At 39.7% G+C, this 19,405-nt stretch overlaps 1 protein-coding gene across 4 annotated transcripts in view; it reads right to left on the reverse strand.

The window, feature by feature from the left end:
• The window catches only part of cep89 (centrosomal protein 89), a 161,684-nt gene that overhangs the window by 90,671 nt on the left and 51,608 nt on the right, over nt 1–19,405 (reverse strand). For all 4 annotated transcript variants that reach the window (XM_056233790.1, XM_056233791.1, XM_056233789.1 and 1 more), the window contains 3 exons: nt 14,510–14,677; nt 10,732–10,873; nt 4,806–4,895 (listed from right to left, as the gene is read on the reverse strand). In XM_056233790.1, the coding sequence (XP_056089765.1) occupies nt 4,806–4,895; nt 10,732–10,873; nt 14,510–14,677 (400 nt within the window). The remainder of the gene's footprint in view (nt 1–4,805; nt 4,896–10,731; nt 10,874–14,509; nt 14,678–19,405) is intronic.

The following is a 19,405-nucleotide window of genomic DNA, read 5'->3' on the forward strand; positions in this document are numbered from 1 at the left end:
CCGGCCGCGTGTGGTGCTCTCATCGCCGCTATAAGGACCCTCTCGTTCTGCGCGGTCTGCTTGGGCTTAACACGCTCAAGCTTTGGAGAACCCGGGGAATTGCGGTCATTGTAATTGCTGCCCATGTAGCTTTTACTAAGCCGGCTTTTAGTTGCACGACACAGCGCGCCGTGCTCGGCCTTTCTGACTCGGAGGAGAGACACGGTGATGATGACGCGCTACCGGGGGACTCCCGGAGCGCCACCTCTCTAAAATATTTGAGCTGACATCAGCCCAATCCGCATTCCCTGAAGAGGACATCTTCGCGGGAAAACCTCACTCTCGTTGACGAACCGGTCGGTTCCGGCAACGGGGATGACGCGGTCCTTTTAGCGTTCCCTAGGCTAGCGTTCACGCGGCTTTGCCTCCGTCCATCCTCCTGGAAGTGTGTGAGCGAGCGGCCGTTCGTCTCAACATTGTGTGGCCAGCTCCACAGAGCGCCACTGACCAGGATAGGAATATGTACGACGGGTAAACGCTGGGACCACCGCCCAGTCTGAACGGCTGGAGCGTCCCGCTAGACTGTTAACACGGTCTCACGGGCCTTGATTTGTTACGATTACGTGTTGAGGTTTTCAATTAATGCCTTCCTAGGAAGGCGGTCCCGAACGCAAGCGGCCTGCCTGTTGTTCGACCATTGGGAGTAACGTTAACTAACATTAACTAACGTTAACTCCCACCTACGGTCGGTTAATCCCCTCTCGTGGCTGCCCAGCCCGTATGTTAGTGGACGTTGTGTGTGTGTGTCCCCCTCCCCCCCACAACAACAAGTTACGGGGGAGGGGGCTGTCGTGAGGAAAAGTACATAGCAGTGTTACCACACCGCATGCACTTGGTTCCCCTCACCCAGTTATTAAAGGCTTCGGCCCCAGTGTTTCCCAACACAAAACACACACATTACTAAACAACACATTTAATAAACGAATCAAATGAATTCGTGCAGATTTATATATCTGCCAGCGGCAACATAGAGAGCAAATCTCTCTGATCCCATGCATGTCGCCCTGAGTCCGTCCACAAGAGGTCGCCATTGCCTCATAAATCAACCAACTGGGCTCACACAGCTCAGTTGCGGCTGTCCAGCCGATGTGTTTTTAGTGGACGTTGTGTGTGACGTTGTGTTCCCCAACACAAAACACACACATAACTAAATAACACTTAAAGAAAAAAGAAAAAAAAAACGCATTAAATAAATCCGTTACAGAGAGAGTATCTCTCTCCGCGGATATTATTTTTCTGCCTGCACTTGAGACTGCCCAGTTCATGTGTTCAGGAGATATGTGTTTTTCCCACTTTTGGGGGCACCTTGTGAGGGAAAGTTCAGCACAGTGGACACCACACTATGTTTCCCTCACTCTGTCAATAAAGGCTTCGGCCCCAGTGTTTGCCCAACACAAAACACACAAGCTACGAATCAAATGAATTCGTTTTGGAGAGAAGACCTCTCTCCGCAAAGAAAACTTCTCACTGCAGAGAGAGGAAATCCCTCCAAACCCCTGCATGTCGCCTCTAGTGTTCCCACTAGATGGCGCCTTTGCATCACAAATGAACCAGCTGGGCCCATACAGCTCCGCTCCGGCCCGAGCGGGGGCGCTCGCGAGTCACAAAGCGGCTTGGCAAGCCGTTTCAGCGCCCGAGTGGGTTTTTGCGTACTGTAACCCAGGGTTACAAGCTGCAGTTTGCAATAAAACCTCCGCATTTCAACGGCGTTCTCTCTTCTCACACAGAAGAAAACGCCTCACACATTCTGAAAGAGGAAATTTCCTCCCTCCTAACAAGGGAGCGATTCAGATGGTGCCACCCAATCTGATAAACCATGGTTTTTATTCCTGGTATTTTCATGTTTCAAAAGGCGACCGGCCGGGTGCTCGCGCACATCACATCCCTCGGGTTCAAGGTGAATGCGAGCGAAAACAATCTGACTCCCAGTCAGAATGTCATTTTCCTGGGCTTGGAATTGAACTCAGTCTCCATGCGAGCGCGTCTCTCTCAAGAGCGCGTTCGCTCGCTGATGGACTGTCTGTCTCAGTTCAGTGAAGGGGCGAGAGTACAATATCGCACATGCCTCAGGCTGCAGGATCTCATGGCTTCATCTATCCAAGTTGTGCCATTGGTCTCCTGAGAATGAGAACGTTCACGAAATGGGTTTTGTACACTACATTTCAGCCCAATTTGCGATCTCTGCCGCTCGGTAACGATGACGCGCGCCTGTTCGGCGGCCTTGCGCCATTGGGAGAGCGAGAACTTTTATGCACGGGGAACCCCCCCTCGGGACGGTACGATGCGAAAAGTTTTGACGACAGATGCGTCCTTAACAGGCTGGGGAACCACCTAGGAAGGCAGAACGGTGAACGGTCTGTGGCTGAGCAGACTACGTTCAGCGCACATTAACTATTTAGAGCTTTTACTATTTGGAAAGCTCTGAATCATTTTCTGCCTTGCCTGCAGGGACATCCTGTTCTAGTACGGTGCGATAATACCACGGTAGTGGCTTATATCAACCGTCAGGGTGGCATGCGCTCGTCGAAACTCCACGCTCTAGCTTACAGGCTTTTGGTGTGGAGCAGACAGGTTTTTCTGTCATTACGCGTGACTCATGTCCCGGGCATTCGGAACAGAGGCGCGGATCTGCTATCGAGGGGAAACCCAATCCACGGGGATTGGCGTCTTCACCCGCAGATAGAGGAGAGGTTATGGATGAGATTGGACAGGCAGCCGTAGATCTTTTCGCCTCGCGCGAAAATCACCATTGTCCTATGTTCTTCTCGCTAAAGGACATGGACGCGCCCCTCGGGGCAGACGCACTGGCCCACCCATGGCCCAAAGTGCTGTTGTATGCTTTTCCTCCCCTGTGCCTGATAATTTTCACACTGGCCAGGGTGAGAGAGCACGGCCTGTCTCTCATTCTGATAGCACCCAGGTGGCCCAAAGCCCCATGGCTGGCAGAGATAATCCCTCTGTTATACGCCGAGCCATGGCGCCTCCCCCCTCGCACGGACATACGGTCCCAAGCCAACGGGGAGATTTACCACCCCCACCCGGACAGGGTGGCTCTCTGGGCCTGGCCCGTGAGAGGACGAACCAAAATGCACTGGGGCTCCCGCCGCGTGTAATCGCCACTACTCAGAAGGCTAGGGCCGTTTCCACGCGATCCCTATATGGCTGTAAGTGGCAAGTGTTCGAAGGGTGGTATGATGGGCGTGGTTTCACATCTTATCAATGCTCGGTGCCTGTTATTTTGTGTTTCCTGCAAGACCTCATGGAAAGAGGCAGGTCCTTTTCCACTATTAAGGGCTACCTGGCTGCGATTTCAGCCTGTCATGTGGGTTTTGGGGCTCCACCGTCAGGCAGCACCCTCTAACCCGCAGATTTATGGAGGGTGCACGCCGCTCTTTGCTGGTCATCAGGAGATCTGTTGAATCTGTCCCAGAGTGGGACCTCTCCATGGTGCTGGAAGCGCGGTCTCTGTATCCTTTTGAGCCTCTGGGGAGTATTTCCCTTAAGCTGCTGTCCCTCAAGACAGCTTTGCTCTCGGCCTTGGCATCTGCTAAACGGGTCAGTGAGCTACATGCACTCTCGGTTCACCCCTCGTGCGCCAAATTCTCCCTAAGTGGAGATAAGGTTTTCCTTAAGCCTAACCCGGCCTTAAACCCGGCCAGTGCTTTCCGCAAGAGCGCCCAGCTCTTTGTTTCAAGGGCTCCCCTGCACAAAGGGAGTCCCATTTCAAAGCAATGCCTCTCACATTGGCTTGTGGACGCTTTACTATGGCTTAGGAAGCAAAGGGAGTGCAGCCCCAAGGGGCATCAGAGCTCATTCCACAAGGGGCTTAGCCGCCTCTTGGGCTTTGTTCAGGGGAGTGCCACTGCAGGACATCTGCTCCGCGGCCAGCGGGGCCTCTCCTCATACCTTTGAGCGTTACTACCGGTTGGATGTCACCAGAACTTCGGTGGCACACTCGGTCCTAGGGGTAGGGTCCTCTTAGCCCTTTCCCACAGCCCCGTTTGGTTAACCAACGAGGAGTGAATGGGCCGGCTGGCCATGTTCATTCCTGTCACCAAGCATTCGCATTCCTTCTTGGGTTTAGCTATGTGCATTGATGGTGCGGGGGCCATTATCATGTATGTGTCTCATGCATGTTTCATGCCCTGCTTGTCCACAGCAGTTAGCGTGGCGGAAAACTTGCAGGGTCATGTTTGTGGGACGTGTCAGGCACCGCCTCTCTGAGGTGACCGTCCTTCTCTGGCCTTCAGAACCTCACTGTGAGTGTATTGGGCAATCGGGGAGCTGTCCATGTCTCTCCCATAGGTGGATCTCGAAACGAGATGATGAAAGAGAACAATAGGTTACTGTCGTAACCCCGGTTCTCTGAAACATCGAGTGGAGAGATCCACCAGCTTTGCCCCGCTTGCCGCACGAGAAGCGAATATACTTACTGAGGAATAGCAGCGCGCCCAGCTGTGATATGCCCATAGGTAAGGGGGTGTGGCCTCACCTGGCATTGGCTGCGCGCTTCTGTCTGTTAGCAAGACTTGGTGCAATTGGATGCTTCTGCAGAGGTCAGGTACGGATGCCCTTCCCATAGGTGGATCTCTCCACTCGATGTTTCAGAGAACCGGGGTTACGACAGTAACCTATTGTTTCCTGAAGCCCCCTGGTTGAGAACAACTCTAATATCTATCCAGAATCTGAAGCTCATTTTAAGGACACAACGCCTTTCAAGCAAGGCAAATTCACTTCCCTTGCAGTATGTAAATTGCAGGCCTCACCTTTACTTTTTCCTGCAGCTTTCCCAGGCTGACAGTGCTTTCTAAGATGCGTGTGAGGACACCCTCCTTGTCTTTTTCTAGAGATGAAGCCTGAGGATGAAGAGAGGGAACAGGAAGAGTTACACAGCTACAGGGAGGTAGACAGAGGAAGAGGAGGGACATTGAAGATAGACATCATTGAAGAGAAGTTTCAGGGGCAAGAGCCGGGAAAAAGAAAGAGAGAGAGAGAGAGAGAGAGAGAGAGAGAGAGAGAGAGAGAGAGAGAGAGAGAGAGAGAGAGAGAGAGAGAGAGAGAGAGAGAGAGAGGTGCCAGTTACTTTTTATAAAAGTGTGAAAATAGCAAAGAAAAGCAGCAGAGCAAATCTTTAAAAGTTTGACTAGACTTATGGGTAATATAACATTATGTTGAGAACAAACATTTCCCCGAGCAGCAGTGAGGCTCACTGTCAGTAAAAAGAGTAGTATAAAACTTTCATTATCCCTTAGCTTGAGGCTCTGCCTTAAACACAAAAACTGCTGTGGAAAGATTTGACGGAGGGTTTGAATGTAAACTTCCAAGGCAGATGGATTCAGGAAATACGGTGTGTCCTTGGCTAAAACATGCTTTGTATGTTAACAAACTACGAGAAGTAGTGCATTTGTGACGTGAGATAGTGTGAACTGGTGGAATTGGGTCACACTTAATTCATATTAGCATGCTTTTCCATCTGATCTCCTGTCTGTCACTACATCCTGTAATGTATAGTCATTAAAGTCATCATGAAATCAGAATTGACCTTATTTACTTTGTTAGCGCACATTACTAGTCTTGAGGTAAACAATTAGTCTATGCAAGTTAATACACAGAAAAAAAAATCTTTAGCTTCTGAAAATTAGAAAATTAGCTTCCGCTATGGCGGTTGGAATGGCGTTTCTTCTCTGATGACGTCAGTTTGACGGCTTGGGTAACCAACCAGCCACTCCCCTCCAACTGACAGTCTGCTATGAGCAAGGGATGGAGAGGAGGTGCGCTAAAGTAAAACCCTGCCCTCTATTTAATATTCTGTTTCACTTGGAAATACCTCACAACATGGAAGTAAAGTCGGTTAAAACCTCCGGTTCACTGGCACTTTAAGTCCCTATTTATTGGAAGAGGAGCAATAATAACCTCCTTCTAGGGTTATCGGCCGATAAATGGTAATTTTTAATGTTGTCGTTATCGATCCGATAAGAAAATTAGGCCTATATATCAAAGCCGATAGATAATTTCAGTTGAGACTAGATACGTGCTGTTCGCCATGATGGTTTTGAATGATTGGAATCACTTCGAAAAGGAAGATACAGTTAAGTGCAGCATGTGCAACACAGTCACATAAGCTTCATAACTAGGGATGTCCCGATACCACTTTTTCACTTCCGATACCGATACCGATGCCGCAGCTTTGGCTTTTGCCGATACCGATATTAATCCGATATTTTTATTTTATTCTTAAACTAATAAAAAATATAGCAATTTTCTCAATTAGCCACCTAAAATATACCTCCTATATAGTCCACAACAACAGTTGATTATGAAAGATTGCCACCCTTTATTCAAACACTACAAAAAAATAAAGAAATATATAAATGAAAGAAAATACAGGTACTTCAGTACTTAAAGCTAGCTAGCTACCAACAGGTTTAAAGTTAAAACAATTTAAACAGCAGCATTCTACATTGTAAATACCAGTACAGTTTTTGTTTTTTAAATCAATTAGAATTTCTATAACTGTGTGTTAAACTGATTATCACTCTTGTGTGTGTTAAACACAATCTACTTAATACAGACAGCTTCATTATAAAGATAAACAACAAATCCCCAAAATATATGATCATAATCTATGACAAAAATGCTATTATAAACTAGATTAGTGGATAATACACATTGCTCTTTTTATTGTTGTAAAATACATTCATGAAAAACAAGATAACAAAAATGAAAAAGATAATTATTTTAGATATAGCTAAATCTGCTATAAAATTGAGACATGTTTTAAGTGTATTGCACAGCTATTTAATGAGGCAGCAACATTAATAATTATTAATGTTAATAAGCTTTAATTGCGTCAATGCATTATGATATGAAAGGCTCCAATACAGTGCGGCACAAAGCGCTTATGCGCATCCCGAGCGGAGAATGATGCGCTTGAAGCCACGTGGAGTTCCAGCACGCAGCGCGTCGAGTCCGCTTTGAAAAGTTCAAAGCACAACGGAGATACATATTGATGGACAGTGTATTATACAGTATCTATCTATGCAATCGTTTATTGAGCCTTTTCTTTTAACAGTTTTAAATTTCAGTTACTGTGCGCGTGAAGAACAATTATAGTGCTCTGACTCTAGTGTTGTGATCAAACTGACAGCGTCCGACACCCGGTAGAGAGTAACACGATTGAGTTACAGCAATAAAGTCCAGCAAGATTAAGTTGTTTTATGCGAAAACATAGACCTTTATCTTACAGATCAAGTATAATAGTATTAACATTGAATCATCTTGAAGATAGTTTCATCATTGACTGCAACCGAACGCGACGCGCTGTTTGAATGCTGAATGGAGAATGACTGACAGCCGCGAGAGGGAAAAATTTACGTGATCTTGAATTTAATTACTTAAATATTAATTTATATCTCACATAATAGCTTCAGAACACTTATAATAGAGTGCACGAAAACGTTATGGTACTTTAGAATGTTTTTGTGCATTTTGTGGGGCTTAACAATAACACATAATACCACAATATCGGATTTGGATCGGCCTCGTCTGATCGATGTCAGATCGATACCCGATCCCGCAAAAATGGCAGTATCGGAGCGATACCGATCCTGAGTATCGGATCGGGACATCCCTATTCATAACATTATAATAAGAACACGACTGTAAAGGAATGTTGTGAATTCTTGTTTGCCAGTGTTTCCACACGACGAGCGCGTTGTGGCGGAAAGCGAGTCAAGCCTTCATGACAAGCACAGTCAAGTTCGCTTGAGCATTCGCAGCATTTTGTGCCATTGTAAGTTGTAATATGTTTATTTTGTGTGTATATATATATATATGATTAATCTAATATAGGATGCATTTGGTTGAGTTAATGAACGATGCAGTGAAGTGCTTAATTGTACCGGTGATCATCTTTATCTTTAGCGTGTGCAGCGCAGCTCAAACAGCAATGCATATTTATAACTATAATTGGGATTGTCATATATAGGCTACATGCCATTATAATGAGAACACTATTGTAATAAAACGTTGTGAATTCTCTGGGTTTAGTTGCCGTGTTTCAGCGCGTCTATGTGGGAATAGCGCGAGAACAGCAGGGTTACACATTCTGACCAGCACAGTCAAGTTCGATTGTGCATTCACGTCATTCTGTCTGTGCAGATATAATAGTCCAGTCATTTTATGATAAAAGGTTGAACAAATTGCAACAGAAGCAAACTCAACTGATTTTGTATCCTTAATATGTCCTGAGTACGGGAAAAAAAACCTCCGAAGAATCCCATTAGGGGAAAGTTTCGAAAAAGACCCAAATATAGACTATTCATACGCCTATTCATTCTTTTTCTCACGTGAATAGGGTAAAATCTTTAACCTTTAGATATCATCATGAAAATTACTGAGTTGATTACTTACATCAAGAAAAACAAAAAATGTATTACAAGTTTTTTTTAATTGTTTGTTAACATGGACAAACGGTGCATAATCTAATTACGTATGTGCTAATTTGCATAAATACCTCAACAGATCTAAACATTGGGTATATAGCAGGTGAAAATGTCTTGTAGAATCTTGTTGACATATAACAGTAAAAATAAAAAATGTTAAAAGAAAAATTTGGTAACACTTTATAATAACTGCATGCTATTAATCATTTGTTAAGCATGAGTAAACAGTTAATTCATCATTTATAAAGCACTAATAGACATTAATAAGCAGTTTATAAATACAGCTATAAACACTTTTTTTCTTGATTTATAAGCATATCTATAATGCGTTTAATAATTGTATTTTCATACTTTGTTAATGATCAATTAATAATTTCTAAATGAAGTATAGCATTATTTATAAACCAGTTATTTAAGAGTTGTCAGTTATTCATAAGATCACTTAGAAAGTGTAAGTAAATGTAGTAAATACAGGTAGTTATAAAGCATTTAGTAGTGGTCAGTTAACTATTTTGTGAGCTAATCTAAAGTGAGGACTATTCATGCCTTGTAAAGCATTTATAAAGGAGATTTAAAGGCGCATCAATCTTCTAAACAGTAAAATGTAACAAACACAACACAGTGATACAGAACATAGAAATATTTAACAGCCTTTAAATCTCCTTTATAAATGCTTTACTAAGCATGAATAGTCCTCACTTTAGATGAGCTCACAAACATAGTTAACTGACCACTACTAAATGCTTTAGAACTACCCGAATTAACCCTGAATTACAGCATAAATACATGTTAATAAAGCATTTATTAACACACTAAGTAACCATCACTATATGTCTGAATAATAAGATGTATGAATGTACATTTAAATAGTTTATTAATCATTTACTTACACGTTCTAAGTAATCTTATGAACCACTGAAAACTCTTAAATAACTGGTTTATAAAAAATGCAATTAATCATTTACAAATAATAAATTGATCATTAATAAAGGATGAAAATACAATTATTAAATAAATTATAGATATGCTTGTAAATCAAGAAGAAAGCATTTATAGCTGTATTTATAAACTGCTTATTAATGTCTATTAGTGCTTTATGAATGATGAATTAACTGTTTACTAATGCTTAACTAATGATTATTAGCGTGTAGTTATTATAAAGTGTTACCAAAAATTTCAAAAACATTGATGCGTTATTATTAATAACTAGCACTTTTTTGTTCTCGTATTATTTTCATCAACAATATGGTTTGATTAAAGTAATTTCCTTATTGTCCGTGTTGTTCCACTTTATTTATCCATGGCACATGCATTTTGTTTCTTTATATGCAGCCCAATGTTATCCAATGACTTGTTTGCATTATTTAGGTATTTTATTTTAATTTAATTAAAATAACTAACACTGTGAACTAACATTAACTAACAGAGAGCAATAGCCTTTGTTAATGTTAGTTAATAAAATATTTGTGTTCATGTTAGTTCACAATGACTTATCTAATGTTAAACAGATACAACTTTGGATCTTAAAAATGTCTTATAAAATGTTGAGCTTAACATTAACTAAGAATAATAAATGCTGTTAGAAGTATTGTTCATTAATTGTTAGTTCATGTTTTACTAATGCTAACAAAATGAAACCTTATTATAAAGTGTTACCATTTTTTAATAAAAAAAAGTTGGCCATAGGAGTGTAAAAAGTGTTTGGGACATGGCTTTTAATGGTAAGCCTTTTGTTTATGTATACAGGCTATCAAAGTATATCTAAATTTGAATTTAGATTTATCTGCCAATATATTGGTGATCGGCTTTCAAATGTAAAGAATTATCGGTATCGGCCAAAATGTTCATATCGGTACATCCCTACCTCCTTCTGAATTACTAGAACAGTAATTAATCTAATATTATTTAATTTATTTAACAATAAAAATAAAACTTAGACGAACAGTCCCCCGTGGATGACAATTTCCAACTGGTACATTTATGAAAAGCACAACTGTAACCGTCTTATGAATTTTCTCTTCACAGCAATGTTGATGATTCTCAAAAAGCAACACTTTTCAGCCATATTTAACGACTATCATCCACAATCTTTCACTACAATTCCTAAGATGTCAAGACTGGTGAAGAAATTCTCTGTTTGATTGAGCTGCTGCTGGAGAGCACAGATCAGAACAAACAAGAACCAGAGATCAAAACATATGGTGATGTAAATAGATAGCAGCATGTGTGTGAGTTTTTGTAGAAGTACCATGTGCATGAGCTGGTCTCTTTCATGGCTGGTTTTCTCTGCCAGTGTGACGATATTGGCAAGGTACTGATGAGCGATGAGCTCTTTCTCTAAAGAGTCTTCAACCTGTTGCTTCAGGACACTTGTACGTCTCTGAGCCTTCCTAAGGAGGGGGAGAGAGTAAGAGGATAAGACATGAAAGACAATCTGAATTAAAAACCTTAAGTCAGCATTTATGCAAGTTTAAAATATAGAAAGCAGGTGGGTCTGAGACCAACTGAAAATCTGGCAATCAAAATCTAATTTTAAAAAGTTTGAGGACTTTGACACCTATAAAAGAAAAACATTAGGACATCAAATTAAGAAGAGATAAAGATTCTGCACTACTTCTAGGTCACTAATAAAATGTAAATAAATATTGAAAAAAGATATTTGTGACAAAGACATTGCAAACGCCTTGGTACAAAAGTTCTGGATTGTAGCTTGAGTGCTGCTTGAATAGCTTGATATAAGCTATAGTGATATAAGCTTGATTATTAAAGCTATAGTGCGACAACCAAATACTAACACATTCTGTAATTCATGATAATATTAAATATTCCATGTTCCACTAGCATAGCATGTTCTGCAGATTTTTTAATATTTTTTTATTAAGGATGCATTAAATACATCAAAAGAGATTTATAATGTTACCAAATATTTCTAATTCAAATAGATGCAGTTCTTTTTAACTTGCTATTCTTAAAAGAATCCTGAAAAAGAAAATCACAGTTTCCACAAAAATATTAAGCAGCATAGAGCCCGACCGATATATCCGCCGGCCGATATTAGACATTTTCCTAACTATCGGTATCGGCATTTATAATGGCCGATAAATTAATATTTTTAAAAATGCGGGTGCGGTGATTCATGTAAGGGTGGCGCTGCCAATAAAGCACAAAAAAGCTGTCACAAAGAACTGGCAAAAGTAAGGATTGTGAATACATCAAATATAGCAAGGAGACGTTTTAATTGTTTATTAATAAACAAGTGTTTTCAGTCAGTGTCCTGCAAAGTTGACAACGCTGACTCGCGATCTTCAGTGAACACGCCAGAGAGAAATGCACATTTCATACGGATTACAGCAGAGAGCAGTCAGTCTTTCGTTTTGAATTGTTCTGTTTAAAAGTAGACATTTCAATATAGATATATTTCTCAGGTCTATACGCTGAGTTTCGGTTCATTTATGAGACGAGTTGCAGTTCACGCGCCGGTGTCTCAGTGTCGAGATTATCTATTGTCTGCAATATTTACTTCTTAATTAAATCCAGGCAATTGGTTGATGAAACATTGATTAAAATTAATATAAAATTAATACAAAACGAAATTCACTTTAATGAAAGGCTTTGTGCTTTCTGTTTGAGGCCTCTGTGAAAGTTTTAAAGTATTTTAGTGCCGCTTTCAGAGCTTGTCACATCCGTTGTTTTTTCCTCATAAATGCAAACACAAAAAATAAAATGAATATTTTATGTTCTGTTGAGAGCCAACCCTTCTTCATCCGGTGGGTAGTAGCCTATTAATTTTGATTTGCGCAGTGTAATTCACAGAATTGACTTCTCTGCTACCAGCCTCTGTCACGTATTGTGTGAGCTTGTGATGACTAGGGAAAGCGCGCAGCTGAGAAGTCCTGATTATATTGTCTGCTATATTTACTTCTTATTAAATCCAGGCAATTGGTTGATGAAACATTGATTAAAATGCATTGTGCGAGTGACAAATCTCCCGACAGTAAACTGATGCCCCATTCTGCTTTGTAACGGGCGCTTTTTCGCGTCTCGGGTAAACAGCTGTTGCGACGCGAGCAATAACGGCCGCGTCCAGTGTAGACAGTGTTAAAGCTCATTCTGCCTATAACGCTACGTTACAACATCAAGCAATATTCCAATAATTTATATAATTATAACACTGTTTCACGTTTAGTACATTTTGCTCACTAATTTAAAAATAGTATAAAAGTACTGTACATATGTAATTAAAAACGTTTTCATTATATTATTAATTTTACTTTAGTAAAAAGATCTGAGTTCTTCCTCCACTGGTAGAGATTAGAGGAATTAAGACTAAAAATAGAAGATATTTTACATTAAATTAATACATTAATAACTAACTGTATTTTTTCTATGTACATTTCTGAAATGCACTTTCTGTAAAGCTGCTTTGAAACAATATGTATTGTGAAAAGCGCTATACAAATATATTTGAATTGAATTGAATAATAAGGTTTTGTCAGTGACACTTTTGATATATTTATTGATACAAGTTATGTTTTATATAACGTGAATTAAAAGACAAAGTCGTTAGTGAAGATTATGCAACAGTATTTAGAATATGATATAATATAATATAATATAACATGCAATGCAAACTAGTTTGGTTACAGCTCAAATGTATCATTCTCATTCTATCATTCACCCTGTCTCCATTACATATCTTTGTCACACAAGTGTTTGATCATCACCACATTTGAGTGATCATTGCAAAACGTTTATATATTTATTCTGTTTACACTGTGTATTCTATATACAGTACCCATCAAAAGTTTGTACACACCAATAGGAAAGTGTGTCCAAACTTTTGACTTGTACTGTACTATAATACACATACATAATATTGCTACTGTATTATAATATATACATACATAATATCGGCCGATATATCGGTATCTGGCTTTTTTTTTTATATCGGTATCGGCCCCCAAAAATCCATATCGGTCGGGCTCTAAGCATAACCATTTTCAACACTGACAATAATGTTTCTTGAACAGCAAATCATCATATTAGAATGATTTCTGAAGACTGGAGTAATGGCTGCTGAAATTTCAATTTTGCCCTCACAGGAATAATTACATTTGAAACATATTAAAATAAAAAAACTGTTATTTTAATTTGGAACAATATTTCACAATATTAATGTTTAACTCCAGCCTTGGTGAGCATAAAATACTTCTTTAAAAACATAAAAGATCCCAAACTTTTGAACAGAAGTGTATAACCAAAATTAAAAATGTATGTTTCATGTCACAATTTGTTAAAAAAAGGGAGGGGTAATTATTACAATGAACACTGCACATTTACATCCTATCAGCCTCTCCTCCCCTGCAAGGTCTCTCATTAATTTCTGCCATTTAAATGTATTCCTTATCCTCGCCTTTATAAGCTGCCAACTGAGTGGTCTAAATGTTTCAGCAAGCAGTTCCCCTGCATCAGAGTTTATTGGTATTCTTTGTTTGCTTGATTTAGAGTTTCTTTCTCATCTCTCCTCTAACACAGCTGCTGCTATTACACTTCCTGTCTGTTCTCCTTCTGTTTCTGCAGCCCTCTGGCCAAAATAATCTGTCTCTGCTTCTATGGCCTATTACTCATCCGGATCTGCCTCCTCCCAGCTAAACATGCTCTTGAAGTCTCAAATCTCAGAGATTACTACTAAGATGTAATGTTTCACAATATTTTCCTGAGCAGTTTTTCCCCCCATACTGACAAAGAAAGGCCAGAGAGTGCATCTCATTCCAAATGCAGAGTTTTGATATCAAGTCATTGTTAGTTGATCTTAATCCATCCATCCAATATTACCCAGAATAAACACCCTGGCCCTGACTGAGCACACAAGGCTTTGAGAATATTGCAAAAACGAGTCTTTTCCATACACACTTCACCCACATACACACCATAGAGAGAGTGAGAGAGACACAAACGCAAGAAAGAAATCTGCAGATATTAAAAATGTCTTCTGCTTGTTTGCATTTGTATGTGCATGTGTCCACCTGTTAGCTTGCTGTGAAAGCTGTAGCTCTGTTTCCAAGTGTTTGATATCTGTGTTAAGGTTGGTTTTGTCTAGCAGCAGAGTCTTTTTCTCCACCTCCAGCGCACTCACACGAGCCAGCAGCTCTTCAACCTCACAATTCTTCACCCTCTCATGATCCTGCAGCTGTCTGAAATGCAAACACGTACGTGAAAAGCTTATAGAAAAAAAAATCAAGGTTAAAGCATGCCGTATATTCACCTTTACAAATGGAGTGCATTGCTATTCCAAGTTGCTTCAGTAATCTTTGTTTATGTTGTGCTTTCTGATATGGTCTCTTATACACAGCAATACACTGACACCTAAAGTTAACGTGGCTTCACTATTAGCAGTTATCCATTATTATTTATTATTCAAAAAGTGAAAAAGAAATATTGTTATTTCAAAAGCACTTTTAATTTATTTTCTTTTTCTCTCGGATCTTCTTCAATTGTATATTCCTTCACGTTCTTTCTTTGAGATCATCTTCAACAGATTTATTGACAGTTCCACATTTCAAGTTGAGTTCGTTCAGGGCTTTTAGTTGTGGAGCGGCAAAATTATGGAATTCTTTACACATTCGCCAGCTGGATTCTATTTCCCTCTTTAAAGCTCAGATTAAAACTTATCTGTTTAGAATAGCTTTAAGTGACTTGATTGTTTGACTTGTTTGATTGTATGTTTGATCAGTATCTCTGTATTTTTGCATAGCTTTGTATTTTACTGGCTTGCTTTAATGCTGCACGGTGTCCTTGAGTGCCTTGAAAGGTGCCTATAAATAAAAGCTATTATAATGTATTACTATTATTTAATGAAGAAAGATACCACTGGATGCCTTTAAAAAAACTTTGTAACATACTGTAAGGATATTGTATTGTATTCAAACACACATGTATTTTGTATGTCTACTACAAGTGTGTGAATGAGTTTGTGTCCTTGTGTGTGATGTGTACATCTGTGCTACAGTATTGCATTCAGTATCATTCGATCTCTTCGTTTGTTACCTCACTCACAGACAGTGTGTAGGGTAAGAATGTGTAGGCTGTTTCTTTCACAATTGTCTAAGAACTTGTCACCCTTTATCTTTCTCCAGGTTAGTTCCAAAATTAATTACACTAGAAAGATTTCAATGATTTTTTTTTTATATTCTGGTGTTACTGGAGTAAAAAATCTTATACAGTCATGGTCAGAATTGATGGCACCCCTGGTAAATATGATAAAAACTGGCTGTAAAAAATAAATCTGCATTGTTTATCCTTTTGATCTTTCATTAAAAAAATTGGCAAAATTCTAACCTTTCATTGAAGTAAAAGAATTGAAAGTGGGGGGGAAATCACATTATGAAATAAAAAAAATTCTCCAAAACACGTTGGCCACAATTATTGGCACCCTTTTATTAAATACTTTTTTGCAATCTCCTTTTGCCAAGATAACAGCTCTGAGTTTTCTCCTATAATGCCTGATAAGTTTGGAGAACACCTGACAAGAGATCAGAGACCATTCCTGCATACAGAATCTCTCCAGATCCTTCAGATTCCCAGATCCATGTTTGTGCTTCTCTTCAGTTCTGCACTCATCAGGTCAGGGAACTGGGACGATCATGGCAGAAGCTTCATTTTGTGCTCCGTAACTAATTTTTGTGTTGATTTTGATGTTTGTTTTGGATGGTTGTCCTGATGGAAGATCCAACCACGGCCCATTATAAGATTTCTAGCAGAAGGCGTCAGGTTTTGATTTTTGATCTGTTGATATTTGATAGAATCCACAATGCCATGTATCTGAACAAGAAGTCCAGGACCTCCAGCAGAAAAATATGCCTACAACATTAAAGATCCAATGATATATTAAATTGTACACATGGGGTACTTTTTATCTAGCCTGGTAATACCAGACTCTGCTACTTCACTTTGCTTCGTACACAGAGTCTGGGATAGCATAATAGAGAAGTGTTTTCTCTCTCGCTAGGGGGCGCGTACTGAAGTTTAAAATCATTGGTTACCCGTAAGCCAATCAGATAAGTTTGTTTATGACGTATGTTATGCGCCGACACAGCCGCATCGAACCACAGACATCATGCATCGAACTCAAATCTATGATCGAACTTCCACTGTAAACACTTGATGATGCGAGCGAAATACCCGAGTGAACATGGCTGTAAACGACTTTTTTGATCTGTGAGTGATGTAATAGAATGACTGCTGCGCTTGACAGGGCACAAACGAGCAGAGAGAGAGAGAGAGAGCCCCGGCCGCGCGCGCGCACTCCCACGTCTACAAACAACACGAGCGCTGTCTTGCTCTCTCTCCCTCGCGCATATTCATAAAAATCAATCGACAAGATAGTAAGAGGTCGGAAGACCGCGGTTTCACGTGGAGCATTTGGAGATTTTTAGAGATTATAGACTCTAGGAACAACATCTCAATGAACAACATCTCAACTATAAAGGCCTGTCTCATATAAGTTAGACGCCTATCTCAAGTACAAGCCGGTGCAATTCGACGATTTGGGCAAATAAAAGCCCGGGCTATTATTTGAAGTTTTACGGTATTTAAGACCTGGAAAAGAAAAGAGACACTGACCTGTCAAAAGGCTCCCCAGTTTCTCGCTGACGATCGGTAATAGTTGATAAATTAAACTTTTCCCAAAGGGAGTAGGGCCACAACATCACCTCCATTCAAAATGTTTAATACACACTCTTCGTGTTCGGGCTTCAGTTTGCTAATGCCGGGAATATTCTCCACAACAGAGCGAATTGCATCCGCGTCTCCATATCAGCGGTCGTTTTCGATTTCCCTAACCTAATCTTAAACACGGCGCTTACCGACTACGTCACGGCTTTCAGCCCGCCCTCTGTTCGTTGATTGGCCAGGCTGTTTTCAGGCCGGTGGAAAACAGAAAGATAGGCTGCTATCTCAGACTGACTACAGGAGCGAAATGAAATTAGCGGAAGTAGGAAGTCTGACGTAGTCCTTGTGTGCACCAAACCCATCTAGCGTGTTTGCTGCCAAAAAGCTCTTTTTTTAGTTTCATCTGACCACAGAAGCCTGTGCCGTTTGAAGATCCAGTCGTGTCTGACAACTGAATTTGCTGGAGTTTGTTTTTGGATGAGCGAGGAGGATTTTTCTTGAAACCCTCCCAAACATGTGGTGATGTAGGGGTTGTTTGATTTTTATTTTATAGGCTTTGTGAGCCCAAAGACTCAACTAATCTCTGCAATTCTCCATCTGTGATCCTTGAAGAGTCTTTGGCCACTCAAACTTTCCTCTTCACCGTGCATTAAGGCAATATAGACACACGTCCTCTTCCTGGCAGATTCCTAACATCTTTAGTTAATTGAAACTTCTTAATTATTGCCCTGATGAACAAAATGGGGATTTTCAATTCTTTAGCAATTTTCTTACAGCCACTTTCTATTTTGTGATGGTCAACAATCTTTTGATGCACATCAGAACTATATTCTTTGGTTTTACTCATTGTGATGGATGATTAAGGGAATTTGGCATTTGAGTTTTCCTTATATTTAAACTCCTGTGAAACAAGAAGTCATGGCTGGACAATTTCATGTTCCTAGTCACCCTGGTGTGCTAAAAAAAAACGTAAATATTAATGGGAATATACTTCAGAGATATTTTACTCGTAAAATATTCTAGGGGTGCCTATAATTGTGGCCAATGTGTTTTGGAGAAAAAAAAATATTTCATAATGTGATTTCCCCCCCACTTTCAATTCTTTTACTTCAATGAAAGGTTAGAATTTTGCCAATTGTTTTAATGAAAGATCAAAAGGATAAACAATGCAGATTTATTTTTTACAGCCAGTTTTGGTCATATTTACCAAGGGTGCCATCAATTCTGACCATGACTGTAGGTAGCACACCCCTAGTGAAAACAAAACCTATACCAAAATGTATTTAAAATACATTTATTTCATACTAAGTACAGTACAAATCCATTGACATAATTACATATCAATTGAGATTTACTAATATATAAATATTATAATTAAACTTTACTTGGAGTACTTCTTTATTCCACAATGCAACCAAATACAGAAACACGCTGCAAATAGCACAGACATGTTTCAAGGGGACGCCAACAAGTGACGAACCTGGCTGGGACATGCTTATTGTTCAATGTCTACTCGTCAGTAGTGTTGTCGATGACCTGAAAGCTGAGTTTTTTGTGTATTTTAACATCCTGATCGTATTTGCAGCGCGTTTCTATTTTTGGTTCGTTGTGAGTATATGCAGAACATGTGTTGTCAAACTGATGAAGATGTTTTCTTAATTTGCTTGGTTTTTTTCTATTTGCATGCGTTTTCTTCAGTTGCAGCACGTTGAGCTCTCTCGGCCACCGTACAATGCACCTTTCTTTATATAAAGCCTAAAATGTGTTTTAAATGTATTTAAATGCAAGACGACTTTAAATGCAAGATATTTAAAGTGTACCTAAAGTATACTTGCAATAGTTCCATTTTAGTACAATCAAATATACTTAAGTATATCTTTAGTTGGACCTCAGCATTACTTCCGGATAACTAAAGTGCATTAAGTACAAAATGAGTTGTTCCAATTCAGCAGACTTTAAATATATCAATTTAATATACCAAAAAGTGCAATTGCAGGGTATTTATATTAAGTAAATATGTAAATGTATTTGTGTAGTATATATACTTATACCAAAATGTACTTGACATTTATTTTATGCTATTTATTTTTCAATAGGGACTACCTTCCTTCCCTTAAAACTCAATACAAAAACCCTCGCATACAGCAGATCAAGAATAGCAATGAATTACTCTCCTTGATACTTTTCTGTCTGTTTGTTTTTATTCAAAGCTTTTGCCATCCAGTCTTATTTCATTAACATGAAATGCATGA

Source organism: Rhinichthys klamathensis, unplaced genomic scaffold (genome assembly GCF_029890125.1).
Source record: "Rhinichthys klamathensis goyatoka isolate OS25496 unplaced genomic scaffold, OSU_Roscu_1.1 h1tg000378l_1, whole genome shotgun sequence".
In the NCBI taxonomy this organism is placed as follows: Eukaryota; Metazoa; Chordata; class Actinopteri; order Cypriniformes; family Leuciscidae; genus Rhinichthys; species Rhinichthys klamathensis.